This window comes from Pseudophryne corroboree, chromosome 3 (genome assembly GCF_028390025.1).
Source record: "Pseudophryne corroboree isolate aPseCor3 chromosome 3, aPseCor3.hap2, whole genome shotgun sequence".
NCBI lineage: Eukaryota > Metazoa > Chordata > Amphibia > Anura > Myobatrachidae > Pseudophryne > Pseudophryne corroboree.
Genome location: NC_086446.1, coordinates 14,158,087 through 14,180,291, shown reverse-complemented (window position 1 = coordinate 14,180,291; position 22,205 = coordinate 14,158,087). Strand labels below are relative to the sequence as shown.

Sequence of the window (22,205 nt, the reverse complement as noted above, 5' to 3'; positions counted from 1 at the left end):
ATTCCGGTCGACACCAGGGAGTTAATAACACCAGACCAAAATATAGCCATCTTGGGACAAAGCCAGAGAGTGTGCCAGAAGTCTGCATCCAAATTACCACATTTAGGACAACTAGTGGAGTGAGTACCCCCCATGCGGCACAATCGCACTGGTGTCATATATACTCTATGTATGATAAACAATTGGATTTGTTGAAATCTAGTGGTGGTGGTGGATAGTCGTGGGGAGTCCAAAGCACCCTCCCATATCTCATCAGAAACAGGGCCCAGATCAGATTCCCACTTAGTCCTGAGAAGGGATAATGGGTTGGAGTAATGAGTCCGAAGCACAGTAGTATAGATATTGGATACCAAACGTCTATTCCCCAGGCTTTGTAAAAGGGACTTGACTGGAGAATCGACAAGGACTGGAGGGGTATCAGGAAACTGGGCATTAATCGCATGTCTCAATTGCAAGTAGCGGTAGAAATGAGAATAGGGTATGTTGTAGTCCTGCTGGAGCTGCAGGAAGGATTTCAGTACGTTGCCATTATATAAGTGTCCCAGGGACGTCACACCCCCATCTCCCCCACACCGCCCAAGGTTGCAGCGAGGCCAATTCTGGGAAATCAAGGACATTGTCCAAAGGAGTATCTGGGTCTATACCATGGCCTAATAAAAGAACATGTACCTGTTTCCATACAAGAATGGCCTGCTTGATTATAGGGATCTTGGACAATTTAGGGTTCCTACAGAGAAGCATCTGTAAGTGAGTGCCATCCGGATATTCCTGTAAAAGCATTTGCGAGTGTATAGTAAGGGTATCAGTATCAGTCACCCATTCTCACACATGTGCCAACTGTGCAGCGTAGTAATAGAATTTAAAGATAGGGAGGGCCAAACCGCCCAGCAATCTTGGTCTGGACAAGATGTCAAGCCTCAACCGTGCTCTCCTACTGGCCCAGATCAAGGAAGATAGCAGGCTGTCAATCTGTTTGAACACCTTCATGCAAATATAGACAGGGGACTGCTGGAGGACGTACAGAAGCTTAGGCAAATACACCATTTTCACCAAGTTGACCCTACCAGTAACCGTCAGAGGCAAAGACCCCCAAACCTTAACCTTTGAACGAAGATACACAATCTGCGGCTTAATGTTGAAAGAAACGTAAGTACACGGATCATTTGACACCCATATGCCGAGGTATTTGAAAGAATCTACCCATTTAAGCGATGTATGGATTAGTGGGGCTATCGGGATCGGGCCACTAAGTGGGGTAATTGTAGATTTATCCCAGTTAATTTTAAGCCCAGAAAAGTATCCATAGGTAGTTATCAAATCAAGGAGTTTAGGCATAGATGAAACATAATTATCAACAAACAATAGGAGATCATCAGCATATAGTGCTATTCTGTCCTCTCTGGCGCCCACCCTAATGCCCACTATATCCTGAGAAGCCCTAATTAAACATGCTAAAGGCTCGATAGCAATGGCGAACAGAGCTGGGGACAAAGGGCATCCCTGTCTCGTTCCACTGGCAAGGGGAAGGAGCAGGACACATACCCGTTCACGGAAACTCTGGCCATGGGTAGGGAATACAGCAATCTAACATAGTTGATAAAGTTGGGGCCCAGACCAAATCTATCCATAGCCTCCCACAGAAAGGCCCACTCCACCGAGTCAAAGGCATCCAAAGAGGCCACTACAGAGGAGCAGCCCCCCCCCTCCCGAGAAACCTGGAAATGAGTAAACAGACGACGCAGGTTAACAGCCGTGGACTTACCAGGCATAAAGCCCGTTTGGTCAGGGTGAATAATTTGAGTTATAACCTGATTAAGCCTGGAGGCCAAAACTTTGGCCAGGACTTTAATATCCGTGGGCAGTAGGGAGATAGGGCGGTAGGATTCAACCCTCCCGGGGTCCTTATCCGGTTTAGGAATCACTATAATTAGTGCCTCCGCCATAGATGGGGGAAGCATGTTTTGGGCAAAGATTGTATTAAATAAGTTAAGTAATTGAGGGGCAAAAAATTTAGAGTGTTTCTTATACAGTTCTGATGAAATGCCATCAAGGCCTGAGGCCTTACCATCAGGGGAAGCAGAGGTCGCCGTTTCGATCTCCTCCAGTGATAAAGGGGCATCAAGAAGCGCTCTGGCTTCACTAGAAATACGGGGCAGTTGGATGTTATTTAAATAATCACACAGTTCCGTCGGGGAACAGGTCAACTTGGAGCTATATAGTGCCTGATAGTATGAAACAAATTCCTCAACAATCTGAGGGGTACGGTCCAGCACCGTCCCGGCCGAGTTCAATACTTCCACTACTGTACGAGAGGATCGATCCCCCCTTGCAAGATTAGCCAAATAGGAGCTCGGTCTGTGCCCAGTAGCATAATGGACATGCGAGGAGAAGAGAAGTCTGTGCTGGGTTTTCCTCCACAGATAATCCTTCCATTCCCCCCGAGCATGGAGCCATTCCAGCCTAGAAGTATCCAAACCATCCCGCAAATATGCCAACTCTGAAGCATCGACCCGAGCCTCCAACTCAGCCTCATGTTTTCTAAAGGAGGATTTAAGACTTCCCACCCTCTTGATCAAAGTATCTCTCAGAAATGCCTTAAAGGTGTCCCAGAGCAGAGACACATTAGTAGTGTCGTCATGCAAAGCAAAAAATTCTAGCCAGCTAGCCTCCAACTCTGACCCCTCACCCATATGCGTCAGCCAGAAAGAGTTAAACCGCCACACTGCTTGTCCCCGCTGAGAAGCTAAGTCGATATGTAGCGATATAGGGGAGTGATCCGAAATACCCCTAGTCTCGTATTTAACATTATGAACCTTAGGCAAAAGCTCCCGGGAAAGGAGCGCCAAGTCTATCCTAGAGAAGGAAGAGTGAAAAACACGAATATTGCCTCAAATCGGGGTACCGCAATCTCCAAGGATCGACCAAACCCAGCTCAGAGACAGTGTCTGCAAACTGAGACCTCTTCGGCTGTGGGTTGGAGGATGCTGCAGAAAGCCTATCCATCGCGTGGATAACCAAAGCATCACTTTAATAAAGCAAACTACCCGCGACCAGCCGACTCCAACACACATAAGGGAAACGAAGCCCGTTAGTAGCTGTGACACATGCATATCAGAAACAAACACAATACATGTTAGGAAATGGAAATAAAAATATAATTTTCCTAAAATAACCCCCACCCCCACCCCATACACCACTTAAAACTTGCAGCATACCTGGTTCCCTAACAAACAAAACTCTCTAAACACTAACAATAGCAACTAAGGCAGAAAACACCTATGCATATCCCACCAGTAAAAAAAAACAAAAAACCCCAACACAAAAACAAAACCCCAGAATCCACTATCCCGAAAACCAAGAGAGGGCCAAGAATTTAATGACCTTAAGGCAAGAGAAGCCCCCAGCTAAATTCAACCCCCCACACAGGCCCCCGCAACAACCCCAGCTATATAGAATATCTGAGACTAGACTATACAGCAAAACAAATACCCATAACATAGAACATAACAAAAGTACAGAGAAAGCAATCAGCACTCTCCTCGTCTACACATGGCCGTATGACCCCGGCGATGTCACGCGCCAAGCAGAGAGCCTGTATAGACTCAGCACAGCAACCCAGCTCAAAACATCAACAGGAAATCCCCCCCCCCTCCCTAGACCATCTTCATGTATGGCACAACATACAAGCAAGGGGCAATATACTTCCTAATTAAGGAACGAAGTGCAGGAGATCAGTCAGCGGCCAGCGCCCGCCGAGCCGGAAAGCGTCTGTCCAACCACACCAATGCTTCGCGGGGGGTCATGAAGAATTTAGTTTCTCCGTCTGAAACCACCCGCAGTTTAGACGGAAAGAGCATGGCATAGGGGATGTGCAGTTCACGCAGCCTGCGTTTCACAGAGACAAATTGAGCTCTATCTTTTTGAACATCAATGGCAAAATCAGGGAAGACTGAGACCGGAGATCCGTTCCACTTGAGAGGATCCTTAGTACGGGCCAATTTCAGAATCACATCCCTATCACGGTAATGAAGGAGCTTGGCTATGAGTGTACGAGGAGGCGCCCCCGGAGGCAATGGACGCATCGGGACTCTGTGAGCGCGCTCCTCTGCTCCAAACGCATCCCGCAACCAGCGTTCAAGAAATTTTTTTGGGGAGGCGCCCTCCTCCTTTCTCAGGCAAGCCGACGAAGCGGACATTGTTCCGCCGCAGTCTCCCCTCCATATCGGTCATCTTCTTGTGTACCTCCGACATTTGGGACTCCAGGGCAGCGGTACGTCTATCAATTGGTGGTACCGTGTCTTCCAGCATGGAGATGCGTGTTTCAACCTCACCGACCCTCTCCCGCACCCGTTGTAGGTCTTGGTGGATGATGGATAGGTCCGCCTGGACCTGGCCGATCTGGTCTGCCAGGCGGGTTTCGCTGGCAGCAACCGCCTCCAGTACTTTCTGTAGGGCCGAATCCGTGGCCTCCACAGAGGAGCTATTGGAAGGCGACGGTGGTGACGGAGACAAGGCCGACTGCGCTCGAGGGTTTCTGGCGTATTTCTCCAGTTTTGCTGCAGCCGCAGCATTCTGGTGTTGCTTAACCATGGTAGCCTGCCGACGGCGGGAATCAGGGGAATTCAGTATATCAATATTGTCCAGTCTCCGCCCGCAATGCAATATAGTATATCAAAACTGTCCAGTCGCTGCCCGCGGATAAATGTAGTATATCAAAACTGACCAGTAGGCGCTCACGTGGACCTTTAGTGGGTCTGGGACTCAGGGTCGACAGCACAAAGGTCGACACACTTTAGGTCGACACCAATTGGTCGACAGGGTCAAAAGGTCGACAGGATCAAAAGGTCGACAGGGTCAAAAGGTCGACATGAGTTTATGGGTTTTTTGTGTCGTTTTCTTCATAGAGTGACCGGGAACCCGAATTAGTGCACCGCGTCCCCTCGCATGGCTCGCTTCGCTCCGCTACCGCTTCGCTCGGCACACTTTACCGTTCCAATCGTAGTCCACGTGGATCGTTAAGTATGAAAAGGTTCAAAAAAAGAAAAAATGAAAAACTCATGTCGACCTTTTTCCATGTCGACCTTTTGACCCTGTCGACCTAATGTGTGTCGACCTAATGTGTGTCGACCAAAAGTGTGTCGACCTTTGTGCTGTCGACCTGGAGTCCGGATACCACCTTTAGTATATCAGACACATCCAGCCGCCGTCTGCCCTGAAGCATGAAGGAGAATCCTCAGCACAGGGGACGCATACAGCATGCAACCCGGCCAAACGTGCCCCTCGGCAACTTGTCCAGTTGAGCCCCAGGGGATCCTAGAGTGCGGGGCACTGGGCAGAACCACAAGCAGGCCCTCAAGGGGTTAATACAGCGCAGAGCACAGCAGGGCAACACCTATGACTGGAGAAAATGGAGAGGGGGCACAGAGAAGTACACAGCCCCTCCAAGCCCCGCTCCTCAGCCGCACCATCCAGAGGCTCAACGAGGGAGATCAGAGGCTAGAGCCGCAGGAGAGAGAGAGAGGAGAGCGGCGGCGGGTCATGTGTCAGGGTCGCAGCGGGAGATCCCGCTGACACGCACCCGGACACAAGCAGGGGGGAGAGGAGCGCTCACCGGAGCTCTCCCCGGCCGCAGTCACTCACAGGAGAGGCAGCAACGGCGGATGCAGGCAATGTACTGAGCGGCATCCGTGCACAATAACTCAGTGCGGGTAGACAGGAGGGCGGTGTCCCACGTGAGTGATCCGTCCCAGGAGCCCAGCACACAAATGTCGTCCGTCTGCAGCAGGAGTTTGATGAGCAGGTTTCAGAGTGGCACAAGGGTCCCACTCACCTTCACACAGGTTTTGGGGCAGTTTTCAGGCCCAGGGGGAGACAGGATGAGGCAACAGGATTATTTAGCTGGAGTCACACAGCCTGTGTGCTACTTCATGTCCGCCGAAGCCACGCCCCCTATACCAGGGGATTTTGATATGGTAGTGAGAACAGAACCAGACAAAACCTCCAGATAAATTCAAAACCTGTGTTTCAGTCTCATTATATGCTATCCTAGTAGAAATCTGGGATATCATTCCCTTTATGGAAGCCACCCACTGGTGTTCGGATTCGGAAGGCTGAGACATATTACATTCCTGAGTACATGGAATGGATTACTCTGGGGAAGATACATATTCTGCAGCACAAGACACAGAGTCCCTGGACATGGTACTGTGAGAAACTATACACACACACACACACAGGAAAATGTCAGTTTCCCCCAAGTACCTTCAGAGAAACAGAGTTAATGGAGCCAGCACCCACACAGCGCCCCAGTAGGCAGTTATAGAATAAGTGCCTGGCGCTGACTGTGAACCCTTAATAGACCACACAGTTATAGTGAATATACACTCTCCCTCTATAACCCGCTGGTACCGCACAGGATAGCTGAAGTTCTGTGGAGGGGCAGCGCTCCCAGTCGGCGCCTCAGTGTGATGATCTGCAGGGAGAAAATGGTGCTGGTGAGCTGATGGGTCTGCTATGAGAAGCTCCGCCCCCTAAAATGGTGCGTCTTCCCACACTTTGATTATACAGGTCTGAAGTAAATGATCGCTGGCAGCAGACAGAGTCCCTGATAGCTTAGAAGTGACCAGTGTTAGGGTATTGCACTGGCCCAGGGGGCCCCTCCCAGCGCCACACCATAGTACCGCTGAGCCCACCGGAGTGCAGCTTCAGTACTGTGCTCCCACCCTGATGCCGCCATTCTCACCAGCTCCCTGCTTGTCAGGTCGATGGTGCCCTACTCGCCATCGTAATTTTCTGGCTTGGTTAGGAGGTTGCAGGAGCGGTTGCCTCGGGGGCTAGAGATCATCACCCTCAGGAGCTTAGTGTTCTGTCAGCAGAGATAGTGGCCATTAACCTCAAGGGTTTGACACTACCCCCCTCCTAAGTCCCACGAAGCAGGGAGGCTGTTGCCAGCAGCCTCCCTGTGCCTAACATCTCTTAAAAAATAATAAAACCAGAAAAGCTCAAGGAGCTACCCTAGCTGTGAACAGCTCCACCGGGGACATTTTCTAAACCGAGTCTGGTACGAGGGGCATAGACGGAGGAGCCAGCCCACACTATTAAACTCTTAAAGTGCCCACGGCTCCTAAGGGACCCGTCTATGCCCCATGGTACTAATGTGGACCCCAGCATCCTCTAGGACGTAAGAGAAATATAGGGTATAGAGTAGAGTAGAGTAATGGATTATTGCATAGTTCCACTGGAAAATAAGTTATCGGTAAATGTAATAAGGCATCCAAAGTAACAGCAGAAAGAAACGCTTGATCAAGAGAATAACAAACATAATTGTCCACACTCCTTACCCAATCCAGTGCATATCGTAGGTTAGATGCCAGGGCATAAGCCTGAACATTCTGGAAGTTAATGCCTCCCAGCAATGGCTGCTGCAATTTATACAGTGATATCCTGGGGCGTTTACCAGACGATATTAATTTGGTTATAGCCCTATTAATATGTGCAACATCACGGTCAGTCAGAAGGAAAGGCAACATCTGGATTGGGTAAAGAAGTCTGGGAAAGGAAACCATCAACGGCCGATATAGGATAACGGCAAATGACGCCATTTATCAAAATCAGTCAACATTTGAGTAATAAAATAAGTAAAACTAACCAAATAAAGAGTGGATATATCCTCTGGAAATCGGAGTACCAAATACACTAAAAAATTTGGTGCCCAACGGAAAGGGAACGAGATACCTCAATAGTTTATGTTCATGCTTCAATGAAGATTTTATAATCCAAAAAACAAAACATAGGACATAGAATAGCACCTGAAGGAACAATGCAGGGAAATGGTGAAGACGAGTCTACTCCAGAAGATTAAAATGCTTCCCCACCTGTGTGATGTCTACAGTGTGCATCAAGAGCTGATTTATTTCTCACTCAGAACATGCAAATGGCCTCACCTGTGACTTCTCTGATGTCTAATCAGATGTGATTTCTGAGCAAAATATTTTCCACACTCAGTGCATGCAAAGGGCTTCTCACCTGTGTGACTTCTCTGATGTCTAACAAGACGTGATTTCGCTTTAAAACATTTCCCACACTCAGAACATGGAAATGGTTTCTCACCAGTGTGATTTCTCTGATGTATAACAAGCTGTGATGAAGTAGTATAACATTTTCCACACTCAGAACATGCAAAGGGCTTCACAACTGTGTGAAGTCTCTGATGTATAACAAGAGCTGATTTCCATGTAAAACATTTCCCACATTCAGAACATGGAAATGGTTTTTCACCTGTGTGACTTCTCTGATGTATTACAAGAGCTGATTTATTTGCAAAACATTTCTCACACTCAGAACATGAAAATTGCTCCTTACCTGTGTGACTTCTCTGATGTATAACAAGATATGATGCCTTAGTAAAACATTTCCCACACTCAGAACATGAAAATGGTTCCTCACCTATGTGACTTCTCTGATGTATAACAAGATATGATGCCTTAGTAAAACATTTCCCACACTCAGAACACTTAAATGGTTTCTCACCTGTGTGAGTTCTCTGATGTATCACAAGTTTTGATTTCGCTGTAAAACATTTCCCACACTCAGAACATGGAAATGGTTTTTCACATGTGTGACTTCTCTGATGTGTAACAAGAACTGATTTGTGTGTGAAACATTTCCCACACTCAGAACACTTAAATGGTTTCTCACCTGTGTGACTTCTGTGATGTGTAACAAGAACTGATTTGTGTGTGAAACATTTCCCACACTCAGAACATGGAAATGGATTATCACCTGTGTGACTTCTCTGATGTGTAACAAGAACTGATTTGTGTGTGAAACATTTCCCACACTCAGAACATGGAAATGGTTTCTCACCTGTGTGACTTCTCTGATGTGTAACAAGATACGATTTGTGTGTGAACCATTTCCCACACACAGAACATGGAAATGGCCTCTCACCTGTGTGACTTCTCTCATGTTTAACAAGATTTGATTTCAGTGTAAAACATTTCCCACACTCAGAACATGGAAATGGCCTCTCACCTGTGTGAGTTTTCTGATGTGTAACAAGAACTGATTTCCATGTAAAACATTTCCCACACACAGAACATGGAAATGGCCTCTCACCTGTGTGAATTCTCAGATGTGCAACAAGAGCTGAGTTGCATGGAAAACATTTCCCACACTCAGCACATGGAAATGGCCTCTCATCTGCCTTAGCTGACTGATGGGTAATAAGCTTTGTGTTCGGTGTAAAACATTTGGCATCTATAGAACAGGGAAACACTGTATCTACTGTCAGAGCTGTAACAGATGCACCAATATCAGAGTGATCAGGAGAACATTTCCCAGGATCAGAGGGATCAGCTGATAGAGCTGGATGTACAATTGGGGTAATGGGGTCAGCTCCTGGAGAATCCTGTATAATGTCATTATCTTTTATTTCCCAATCCGGGGATAACATTAGATGTCCTTCTGAGATAGTCCTACTTTTGTGTCCATCTGCTGGAAATAAAATACATTATGGAAATATTAATTTTCCTGTAACAATTTTAATCTTGTAAAGAATAATGGTAAAAAAATGGCAAATCACTATAAAATTAGTAGACAAGACCCAGGATGTTACATGGTACAATATATAATTCTATAAATGACATTGTAATCCGTACTATATTTCAATCATTGCTTTTCTGCTTAATTAACAATACTAGGAAGCTTGGACTGGAGTGCAACCTACACTGAGAGATCAAGTGGGATTACTAGAGGTGACATGGGCTGTGCAGTAATATAACATCTCCTGTGCATACATGTAGGTAAAACTGAGATCATGTGGGATTACTAGAGGTGACATGGGCTGTGCAGTAACATAACATCGCCTGTGCATACATTTAGGTAACACTGAGATCATGTGGTATTACTAGAGGTGACATGGGCTGTGCAGTAATAAATAGAGTTATGGTAGACCTACCCTTGATAACTCTTTCTCCGAAGTCCACAGTGTCTACAGGGTACCTTGGGATATGAGGTATCTTAAGCGGATTGGCACCAACGATCAAAGCTTTCAGCCTCCCAGAATGCAACAGGCCAGTCCCCTATATCCCTGCCTCTTGGCTCAGGCAATTCAGTTATTTTCCAAAGCTCAAGGCAGAAGCATCATAGAGAACCCTAATCAGGCAAGAAGAACACACATACACACTTCCATACAAAAAGGAAGGGGTTAGTAAATATAAGCATCCTCAAATCAGGTGCGTCAGGGTGGGAACCCACGTGGACACTATAGACTTCGGAGAAATAGAGTTATCAACGGTAGGTCTATCACAACTCGATATTTCTCCTGCATGGTCCACAGTGTAGTCCACATGGTACCTTGGGACGTTCCAAAGCAAACATTTAGTGGAGGGGATGCTCCTGATTGGACAGAATCCTTCGCCCGAATGCAGTGTCCTGAGAGGCATCAAAGGCGTAAAGTCTAATGAATGTATTGACGTAAGACCATGTGGCTTCCTCTCCCCGTATGTGGGCACCTTGAAGTTCTGCCAAGAAGCCATGAGATCTCTCTCTGGCAACCCCCATTTGTCTACCAGGCTCTGGAAGACCTCTGGGTGTAAAGCCCATTCGTTTGCATGAATGGTGTGTCGCATGAGAAAATCTGCTTCCCAGTTTAGGATTCCCGGAATGAATACTGCGGACAAGGCCGGATAATGAAATTCTGCCCACCTTAGTGTGCGACTTACCTCCTTCATTGCCTTTTGACTGCGCGTTCCTCCTTGATGATTGAGGTACACTACTGCCGTCGCATTTTCCGAACGAATCTGCACCGGCTTTTCCTGAAGAATGTCCTTCGCCTGAGCGAGAGCCAGATGCACGGCCCGAAGCTCCAATATATTTAATCGGCAAGCAACTTTCTTCTTTGGTCCACTGCCCCTAAAAGCAACCCTTTTCTGAAACGGCTCCCCAGGCCAAAAGGCTGGCGTCCGTTATCAGAATCTCCCAATCCGAGATCCAAAGGGTCGCCCTTTGTTCAGATGGGACGTCTGTAGCCACCAGGCTAATGACCTACAAACTTCCAAAGGAAGGACCAAATTCTGAATTTTAATTGTCTGATGTAACCACTTCCATTTGGAAGGAATCAGACGCAGAAGGAGCCTCAAGTGGAATTGAGTGATAATGTCGGTATTATCTTAGACCGCAAAGCTATACCTCTAAATACACTTTTACCGTTGAGCCGCTAGACTACGTGCACGTGCTACGCACTTTGTACGCTATTTGCGTACAGAGTCCTGCACGCGATACGCACTTGGCGTACACACGCCGCGCTGAGTGTACAGAAAACACACAGCGAGCGCACACACAATTAATAAACTTTAAACCTTGTTAACGATATAATGTAATATGCTTGCACTTAAAACCCTTAACAGTAAAGTACTGTAATGATGTTATACCTTTAAACCTTAAGTAGCGCTGGCGATACAAAGTACCCGCAGTGCATACACCTTAACAATGCTTATACACATTAAACAGGTTAAACTACTTTAAAGCCCATGCAGGAAAGTGAAAACACAACACTGATTTGTAGTTGAAACCACAGGGTTCTAAGGCCACCGTGGTTTGATTCCAAAAGATAAAAACAATAAAATGTATACACTACAGGCTAACAAGTAAATCTAAACAGAATAATGGCTACAGAGAATGTACGTACGTGAGAATATTCGCAAGCGCAACCCGAATCCGGTCCTCCGCTCATCAGGTAGATAGCGTTCAGAGTCTTCTGACCGGCCAGGCAACAGTGGTCTTTTTATACACAACATGCATACACAATACAATGTTCACTGTAATCTCATTGTTCATTGGACACAGGGACATGTCTCTACATTACAGTAAAGGTCATAGGTGGATTTGAAAGGGTGGGCGATGTCTTTCCCCATCTGCTCTTGTGGGTGGTATCCTCTGGATTCCCGCCGCATGTGTAATTTACAGTAAATACAGTTAATGTTCATATTCTACTTTTGTACATAACTATACGCAGGAGCAAGCTATCTTTCTCTAACTAACACCGGAATGTTACCCTCAAAATACCCTACAGCTGGATACTAGACATCACCTTCCAACCTTTATCTGACCCTTCCTATCATGAAAAGGCAAATCCCTTTGTCCAGGAACTGTTTAAACTAATAATACTCGCTGACATGGTCTAGGGGAACTACTTCTAAAATGTACGCTATTTGGGTTAAATATGCAATGTTCTAATAACACACTACACGCTCACAAACCCTACCGTAAATGCGCATACCACGCGCCAAGGCGCATGGCCGTGAAAGCTCCATTACGCAAAGTGCGGATATGCGCACGCACGTCAGAGCGAGTGCACGCGCAGCGGGCATGTGCATGGGGTTAGCACAAGGCATATACATTATATTTTTTGACTTTGACATGAGCATATTCTGCCATGTCGAATGTCGATACCATAGATCCCATCACAAGCATCGCTGCGTGAATGGACACCCTTCGACTGTGTAAAAGCTCCCGAATCCTTGACTGTATTGTGGATATTTTGTTCAGAGGGAGAAACACCCTCTGAAGACCGGAATCCAATACAACCCCTAAGTGCGTCATACTTTATGATGGAACCAAGGATGACTTTTGCCCAATTTATGAGCCAGCCGTGGCTTTGTAAATAGGCAATTGTCAGTTGCAGATGGCACTGGTTTCCTGGGACTGAGCCAGAATTAACAGGTCACCCAAGTATGGGAAATTCCTTACCCACTGACGACGGAGATAAGCCGCCATCACCACCATCATTTTGGTGAACACTCTTGGAGCTGTAGCCAGTCCAAATGTTAAGGCCTGAAACTGAAAATGTTGCCGGAGGATAGTAAACCTGAGATAATACTGATGGGTCTCTGCTATAGGTACATGTAGGTAAGCATCCTGAATGTCTAGGGATACAATAAAATCCCCCGGCTCCATGACCAAGATAATGGAACGTAAAGTCTCCATATGAAACCGAGGCACTCAAATGTATTTGTTCAGAGTTTTGAGATTGAGAATGCTCCGGAATGACCCATTTGGTTTCTGTACTAGAAACAGGTTGGAATAGAAACCTTGTCCCTGCTGTGCAGGTGGGACTAGTACTATCACCCCTGATTGTACCAACTTCTGAACTGCCTCCTGTAAAGCCCTGGCCTTCGCTTCCACTGAAAACGGGCTGGTACAAAGCTTACAGCTGCTAGAACAACAGCCCAAAGATCGTGGTCCGGCTCCTGCCGCACCAACATAAAAACAGAATCGCCTGAGCCAGGAGGTGGGGATATAGGGGACTGGCCCATTGCATTCTGGGAGGCCAAAAACTTTGATCTTTGGTGCCAATCCACTGATGCTACCTCATATCCCAAGGTACCCTGTGGAATTTACTGTGGACCCTGCAGGAGAAAATACCTACTGGTAAATCCTTTTCTCATAGTCCGTAGAGGATGTTGGGCAGCATCAAAGACCATGGGGTATAGATGGGTCCTGTGGAGCCTTGGGCACTATAAAATTTGAATAGTGTGGGTTGGCTCCTCCCTCTATGCCCCTCCTCCAGACCTCAGCTTAGGAACTGTGCCCGAGGAGACAGACAACCTCGAGAGAGGATACTACAATGATATGCGGTGAGATTCACACTAACTCACACTGAACTTATAACATGCAACCACATGTAACTCAATGGAAACATGTCAGTATACATGTACCAAAGAGAGACCGCAACCGCTGCCATTTATTTAACAAGTAACTGTGCAGAGAATAGAAGCACTGGGCGGGCGCCCAACATCCTCTACGGACTACGAGAAAAGGATTTACTGGTAGGTATATTAAAATACTATTTTCTCGTACGTCCTAGAGGATGTTGGGGAGAATCAAATGCCATGGGGCCTATACCAAAGCTCCCACTAGGGGAGGGAAAGTGTTGATGTTCCCTGCAAAACTTATAGACCAACTGGAGGTCATCAGAGGCCAAAGTATCAAACTTGTAGAACAGTGATTTTCAACCTTTTTTTATTCGCGGCACACCGAACCATATTTTAAAATTGCCAAGGCACACCATCAGTTTTCCACAGAAAAAAAACAAAAAACCACACATTGGCCCTCATAGTAAAAAAAAATCCACACATACATTGGCCTACACAAAAAAAACAATCACATTGCTCCCCACATAAATCATATTGCTCCCTATATAAATCCTATTGCTCCCCACATGAATTATTCACATTGTTCCCCCCATAAATCCTGTTGTTCCCCACAGGAGAAGAAAAAAAACAAATATTAGCCCCTACTGGTCAGCTGTCCTCCTCCCTGTCCCTCAGTGCGTTGTTCATAGTGGAGTGCTGCGAATACTGAGCAGCGGGCGGTCGGGCAGGTGTGGATGTGGGTGGGCAAGGAAAGCTGTGTATGCAGGCGGGTACTGGAAGATGTGTATACAGGCGGGTGTGCTGGCTGGATGTTGAGACGCGGCGGCCCTGACCTATGATATTGCACCGCCACGTATTCAAGGCATACGTCACGGCCGGAGCACGACTGATCCTCTAAGAAGAGCCCGGGCCAACGGTTCACTCTGAAGGTGCAGGAAGCTGCTCTGGCTCCGCGGCACACCTTGCAACTGGTCGCGGCACACCAGTGTGCCACGGCACACTGGTTGAAAAAGCCTGTTGTAGAACTTTGCAAATGCGTTTGATCCTGATCATGTAGCTGCGCAGCAAAGTTGAAGTGCCGAGACACCCCGGGCAGACGCCCAGTAAGAGCCCACTTTAAGAGTAGAGTGAGGCTTTACCGATTTAGGTTCCGGCAATCTTGCCGTAGATAGTATGCGGAATAGTACATCTGATCCAGCGAGGAATAGGCTGCTTTGAAGCAGCACACCCAATCTTATTGGGATCATGAAGCACAAACAACGCTTCTGACTTTCTAAGAGGAGCAGTCCTCTTCACATATATCTTCAAAGCCTCTTGTGAGACGTCCAATGACTTATCTGAAGTAGAAATGTCAGCAGCCACTGACATCACAACAGGTTGGTTGATATGAGAAACTGACGCAACCGTTGGAAGGAAGATTGACGCGTCCTGAGCTCAACTCCAACCTCATGAAAAACAAGGAGGGCTCTTGTGAGACAAAGCCCCACATTCTGACACCCGCCTTGCGGATGCCAAAGCCAACAAAGTGACCAGCTTCCATGTAAGAAACTGAAAGTTAGCCTCTCGTAAAGGTTCAATGAATCCGAATGCAGGACTTGCAACATAACATCAAGATCCCACGGCACCATAGGAGGAACACAAAAAAAAAAAAATAGAGGCTGGATGTGCAGAATCCCTTTCAAGAAAGTCTGTACCTGAGGAAGTGCAGTCCGTGTTTCTGGAAGAAATCAAGGCCGAAATCTGGTCCTTGAGCTAGCCTAATCGTAGGCCCACAACCATACGTGACTGTAGAAAGAGAAGTAAATGACCCAAATGAAACTCCACCAAAGGGAATTCTTGGATTTACACCAAGACATCTTTCCTCCAATTTCAATGGTAATGTCTTGACGTGACTCCTTTTTCTCCTGCCTGAATAAGCGTAGGGATGACTTCGGAATAATATTTCGAGCTTATATCTGGTGGTCAACCTCCATGCCTTCAAACTTAGTTGTGGTAAGTGTTAATTAAAGAACTGGCTCCTGAAGACGCAGGTCCTCTTGACGAGGAAGAAGCCTTGGAACCTTTTGAAGTAACCTGAGAACCAGATAACAAGTTCTCCTTGGCCGTCTCAGGGCAATGAGGGACGCCAGATTTTATGTTCCATTTAGTGTAACTGGAGGGAACACCTCCATTAACTAAAACGCCCCCTGAACCAACAGAGGGCTGTCAATGTATGTGGGCTTGTTCTGGAACCATGGCCAGTATTTACTAAAAATCCGAGTTTTGCCGATTTGTGTTTTTTTTTCTAAGTCCCAATCCGGGAATTCACTAAGCAGAAAACTCGGCAGTGTCTGGTCTATTTGTAATGGTTTGATTGGCAAAGTTCTTAAATACGAATGAATAGACCATCGGTCAAATGCGGCTGTTATTTCATACAATACGGGTATTCACTATTCATTCGTATTTGGGTGTTAGTCTCTGAGTGCTCAAGTGCGGGTCTATTTTTTTTCGAATCGTTAAAAAAGCAGGAAAAAAATAGACCTGCTTTTTCCAGTCGAGTTTGGATAACCACGCACGGATCAGTGAGATCTGTGCATGGTTATCTAGGAGAAATGGTGTGTTTAGAGTCAAAAGTGAAAAAAAAATTGCGTGGGGTCACCCCTCCTAAGCATAACCAGCCTCGGGCTCTTTGAGCCGTTCCTGGTTGAAAAAATATGGGGAAAAAAATGAAAGGGGTTTCCCCATATTTGATCAACCAGCACTGGGCTCTGCGCCTGGTCCTGGTTCCAAAAATACAGGGGACAAAAACCGTAGGGGTCCCCCGTATTTTTAAAACTAGCACCGGGCTCCACTAGCCAGGTACATAATGCCACAGCCGGGGGACACTTTTATAGTGGTCCCTGCGGCCCTGGCATTACATAGCCAACTAGTCACCCCTGGCCGGGGTCTCCCTCTCCAGCCACCCAAGGGCCAGGGGTGAAGCCCGAGGCTGCCCCGCCCCCCATCCAAGGGTGGCGGATGGGGGGCTGATAGCCAAGTGTAAAAAAAGTGAATATTGTTTTTAGTATCAGCACTACAAGTCCCAGCAAGCCTCCCCTGCAAGCTGGTACTTGGAGAACTATAAGTACCAGCATGCGGTGGAAAACCTGGGCCGCAAAAAAACAGGACACACACACCGTGAAAGTATAAGTTTATTACATACATGCACACCTCCATACATACATACATACATACATACATACATACTTACCTATGTTCCCACGAGGCTCGGTCCTCTTCTCCCTGTAGAATCCTTGGGGACCTGTGAAAAAAATTATAGTCACATAATCCAGTGTAGATTCTGTCCTTTGTATAATCCACATAGTTGGCAAAACAAAAAAACGGAAACCCGACCACGCACTGAAAAGGGTCCCATGTTTACACATGGGACCCCTTTCCCCGACTGCCAGGACCCCCCCTAACTCTTGTCAAAGAGGGTCCCTTCAGCCTATCAGGGAGCGCAACGTCGTGGCACTCTCCTGATTGGCTGTGTGCTCCTGTAGTGTCTGTGAGGCAGCACATGGCAGAGATACAATGTAGCGCCTATGAGCTCCATTGTATCCAATGGTGGGAACTTTGCGGTCAGCGGTTGACCGAAAGTAACCTCACCGCTGACCGCAAAGTTCCCACCATTGGATACAATGGAGCTCATAGGCGCTACATTGTATCTGTGCCGTGTGCAGCCTCACAGACACTACAGGAGCACACAGCCAATCAGGAGAGTACCCCGAGGATTCTACATGGAGACGAGGACCGAGCCTCGTGTGAACATAGGTAAGTATGTATGTATGTATGTATGTATGTATGTATGTATGTATGTAGGTGTGCCTGTATGTAATTAAACTTATACTTTCACGGTGTGTGTGTCCTGTTTTTTTGGGGGTATTATTTTAATAGTAGTACTACTACAGGTACCAGCGGCCCAGGTTTTCCACCGCATGCTGGTACTTGTGGTTCTCCAAGTACCCGCTTGCGGGGAGGCTTGCTGGGACTTGTAGTACTGCTACTAAAACAATATTCACATTTTTTACACTTGGCTATCAGCCCCCCATCTGCCGCCCTTGGATGGGGGGACAGCCTCGGGCTTCACCCCTGGCCCTTGGGTGGCTGGAGGGGGAACCCCTTGATTTAAGGGGTTCCCACTCCTCCATGGTACCCCGGCCAGGGGTGACTAGTTGGGTATGTAATGCCAGGGCATCAGAGACCGCTATAAAAGTGTCCCCCGGCTGTGGCATTATGTACCTGGCTAGTGGAGCCCGGTGCTGATTTTAAAAATACGGGGGACCCCTACACTTTTTGTCCCCCGTATTTTTGGAACCAGGACCAGGCGCAGAGCCCGGTGCTGGTTGATAAAATATGGGGGAACCCCTGTGATTCCCCCCCCCCCCCATATTTTTTCAACCAGGACCGGCTCAAAGAGCCCAAGGCTGGTTATGCTTAGGAGGGGTGACCCCACGCAATTTTTTTCAGATTTTAAAACACTTTAAACACCTTTTTAAGGTACACAATGAAGCCCTGCACTGATCTCACAGATCCGCCTGGGATTCCTTGTGTTTTGTCAGGCAGTGTTTTACTCATCACTCCCGTAAAACACTGCCTGACATTACGAATCACATCGACATTGGAAAATACGAATTGGGAAAAGTCGGCAGCTTAGTGAATGACCGTATCAGGATTCAAAAAGTTGCAGTAAAATGCACCCGATACCATTCGAGATCAAACACCCTTCAAAACAGCAAAAACACGAATCTTTGTAAATATACCCCCATGTGTCCATAACTTTATTGTGAGACTTTGTCTGTTTGACCTTCTTCCTAGAATTATTGTACGAAGAAGTTTGAAAATGCGCGGAAGTACTACCCTTGCGCGAATGTCTTCCAATCTTTCTCCTGATAGAGGAGGATCCAGGTCTGACTCCTGAACCTGCGTCCCTCGAGTAGATGGTACCGTATTCCCCCTTTTAGGGGAATGAAATCTTGGTGGAAGCACAACGGCATACTCACTGTTACATCCAAAGATGTGATCTGAACACTTGTTCTAGAGATTCCGCTAGAAGAACTTGCCCTGGAATCGTTTAATTCCGCCACAGCAGTGCTGTGAGATATTACGTTATTTGGGGAGATGTCAACATCTGGACAAGGACCCTCTGCAACTTGGAGAGGTCTAAGAACCTCCGGAACTGCTCTAACAGTGTAGCATTGCTAACCTTATGAAGGCAAGAAGCAGAAGTTAATTGGGAAGCGGGCCTAGCCCCGCTAGTCTTAGAGACATCCTTTCCGAATTTAAATCAGAAGTTTAGTTTTCAAATTTCTTTGATAATTCTGCCAGGTGGGAGCCTGTTAAGTCATTGACTTGTGACCTTAGGTAATTCCTACCCTTAGCGGATCCCTGTCTCCCACCTGCTTTGACTCCCAGTCGGAAGCCTTAGCGTCATGCTAAAGTAGTAGGTGGACAGATGTATTCTGTTCCTGCCCCTCCTCTCCCGGAGAAAAAAAAAAGGGGGGGGGGGGGGACTCGGGACCATTTTGTTTTCCCGGCCCAAGGGTTGAGACAATATCATCCCTGTCAATCGAACATATATATATACCCACAATAGGTGGCCTGAGGACAGTTTTACTGGCCGTGTATATAAATCTGAGTGTAGTCTCAAGTTTGCGGACAGCCGGTTCTTTTAGTGAATCCGTACCGGGGGTGGGCCAGGTAACAGTAATCTGATAATCTGGACACGGCGGTGTTCACCATGGAAGAAGTCTCGCATTATGATTTATCCTTTTCAGGAAACGGCTAAGCTGTGAAAATCCCCTTAAAGATCAGGAATTTATGCGCCTGGGATGTCCCAGGCGTGTTCACACATAGCATTTAATGTATCTGAAATAGAGAATGTTATCACAGGTTTCGTATTTATATGAAAATAAACCCTTTTCTCCTGTACTGGAGGTACAACAGTGATTTCTAACTCTGCCCCGAAGTTTGCATCATAGTTTGAATACAGTTTGCTAGGGTAGCAGTCTGTCTACATATCCCCTTCCACGTCCCCCGTGTCGACCTCTGTCGACTTGCATTATACGTGTAATAGCACGCCTCGAGGGATCTGAGGGGTCTGAAGAAGTTTTCAGATTGTACAAATCTATCATTCAACTGAGAAATTATAACTTAATGTTCTCCAAATCCTTGTCATGGGGACCAGGAAACATTACACCGTCCGGTCTTACTGACAGGAATCAATAGCTGAATTACATTCTGCATTTCTGACATATTCCTTATAGACATGATATACCGCAATTTCACACATACACAGTGTATGCAGAACAGTTATCATACTGATTGATCAGGTTAATATGGCAGGAATTCATCTGTAGTTGACATACATTCCACATCCTCTGCTATATACTCTATAGATGGATAATGTGACCTTTCACCCACATACCCAGTCACAGAGGGTCTGGAGAACAGTTACCTCAGAGATCAGATTAATACAGAAGTATGAACCAGACGCATACCAGCGCTTCTAGAAGCTTTTTTATAACCTTCTGCTTTTGTTAATTAATACGTTAACATCATCACCAAAATACACCTTTGACTTTTAACCCCCTGGTACCACAGTGAGTTATGAGGAGGTCAGCGGTCTCTGCAGCGTGTCCTCTGCGGTGCATGCAGTCTCAAAATGGCGCTGGTGTGCTGGATCTGAAATGAGAGGAAACGCTGCCCACAAGATGGTGCGATTCTCCCGCTCTTTTTGTTATTTATACTGGCCGGAGGGATTTATACGCAAACACAGGGTTAATCACCCTTGGTTGCCGCTGGGCCAGTTAAGGGATAATATGGCAGCTCAGAGCGCCCCCCCCCCGCACTCTGCACCCAGTAGATTGCAGTTTAAGATAGTGTAGTGCAGCGCCTCATACCTGCGTCTCCGTCCCCCGTCAGCCGCCATAGACTCTAGCTTTCCGCTGCCGGCTTGTTAGCATTTTAATACTAACCACCGACGTCTTCTGGCAGTTTCAGGGGGTGGCGGCTGGTGCTGCAGGAGTGAGCGTTCGCCATCAGGGGCTATGCGATCAGTACCCTCAGGAGGTAATGGTGTCCTGTCAGCGGGAGCAGAAGCCATGAACTCTTTAGGAAGTTGGTTCCTGCTCCCTCCATGAGTCCCACGAAGCAGGGAGGCTGTTGCAAGCAGTCTCCCTGTAGTTTAAAAACTTAGAAATATTCTTTACTGGGCTCCTCTTCTGGAGCTCCCTGGAAGTGCTGCCGGCTCTCGGGCACAATTTCTAAACTGAGGTCTGGAACAGAAGCATAGAAGGGAGGAGCCAACCCACACTATTCAAATTTTATAGTGCCAAAGGCTTCACAGGACCCATCTATACCCCCTGGTCTTTGATGCTGCCCAACATCCTCTAGGACGCAAGAGAAGAAACATCGCCTGTGCATACATTTAGGTAACACTGAGAGAACATGTGGGATTACTAGAGGTGACATGGGCTGTGCAGTAATATAACATCGCCTGTGCATACATTTAGGTAACACTGAGATCATGTGGGATTACTAGAGGTGACATAGGCTGTGCAGTGATATAACATCGCCTGTGCATACATTTAGGTAACACTGAGAGATCATGTGGGATTACTAGAGGTGACATAGGCTGTGCAGTAATATAACATCGCCTGTGCATACATTTAGGTAACACAGAGATCATGTGGGATTACTAGAGGTGACATGGGCTGTGCAGTAATATAGCATCACCTGTGCATACATTTAGGTAACAATGAGATCATGTGGCATTATTAGAGGTGACATGGGCTGTGCAGTGATATAACATCTCCTGTGCATATATTTAGGTAACACTGAGAGAACATGTGGGACTACTAGAGGTGACATGGGCTGTGCAGTAATATAACATCGCCTGTGCATACATTTAGGTAACACCGAGAGATTATGTGGGATTACTAGAGGTGACATGGGCTGTGCAGTAATATAACATTGTGCATACATTTAGGTAACACTGAGAGATCATGTGGGATTACTAGAGGTGACATGGGCTGTGCAGTAATATAACATCGCCTGTGCATACATTTAGGTAACACTGAGAGATCATGTGGGATTACTAGAGGTGACATGGGCTGTGCAGTAATATAACATCGCCTGTGCTTACATTTAGGTAACACTGAGAGAACATGTGGGATTACTAGAGGTGACATGGGCTGTGCAGTAATATAACATCGCCTGTGCATACATTTAGGTAATACTGAGAGATCATGTGGGATTACTAGAGGTGACATGGGCTGTGCAGTAATATAACATCGCCTGTGCATACATTTAGGTAACACTGAGAGATCATGTGGTATTACTAGAGGCGACGTGGGCTGTGCAGTAATATAACATCTCCTGTGCATACATTTAGGTAATACTGAGAGATCATGTGGGATTACTAGAGGTGACATGGGCTGTGCAGTAATATAACATCACCTGTGCATACATTTAGGTAACACTGAGAGAACATGTGGGATTACTAGAGGTGACACGGGCTGTGCAGTAATA

General features: G+C 46.7%; 2 protein-coding genes across 4 annotated transcripts in view; one reads left to right on the top strand and one right to left on the bottom strand.

The window, feature by feature from the left end:
* LOC135056973 (oocyte zinc finger protein XlCOF22-like) overlaps window positions 1-22,205 on the top strand; it is a 202,602-nt gene that overhangs the window by 72,949 nt on the left and 107,448 nt on the right. The window lies entirely within an intron of this gene.
* The window catches only part of LOC135056990 (gastrula zinc finger protein XlCGF26.1-like), a 37,437-nt gene continuing 22,712 nt past the window's right edge, over window positions 7,481-22,205 (bottom strand). Inside the window, exon 2 of one of the 2 annotated variants that reach the window (XM_063962821.1) lies at window positions 7,481-9,492. In XM_063962821.1, coding sequence (XP_063818891.1) covers window positions 7,940-9,492 — 1,553 coding nt within the window. In that variant the 3' untranslated portion in view covers window positions 7,481-7,939. Of the gene's footprint in view, window positions 9,496-22,205 lie in introns of both variants that reach the window. The other variant, XM_063962820.1, reaches the window with a different exon arrangement.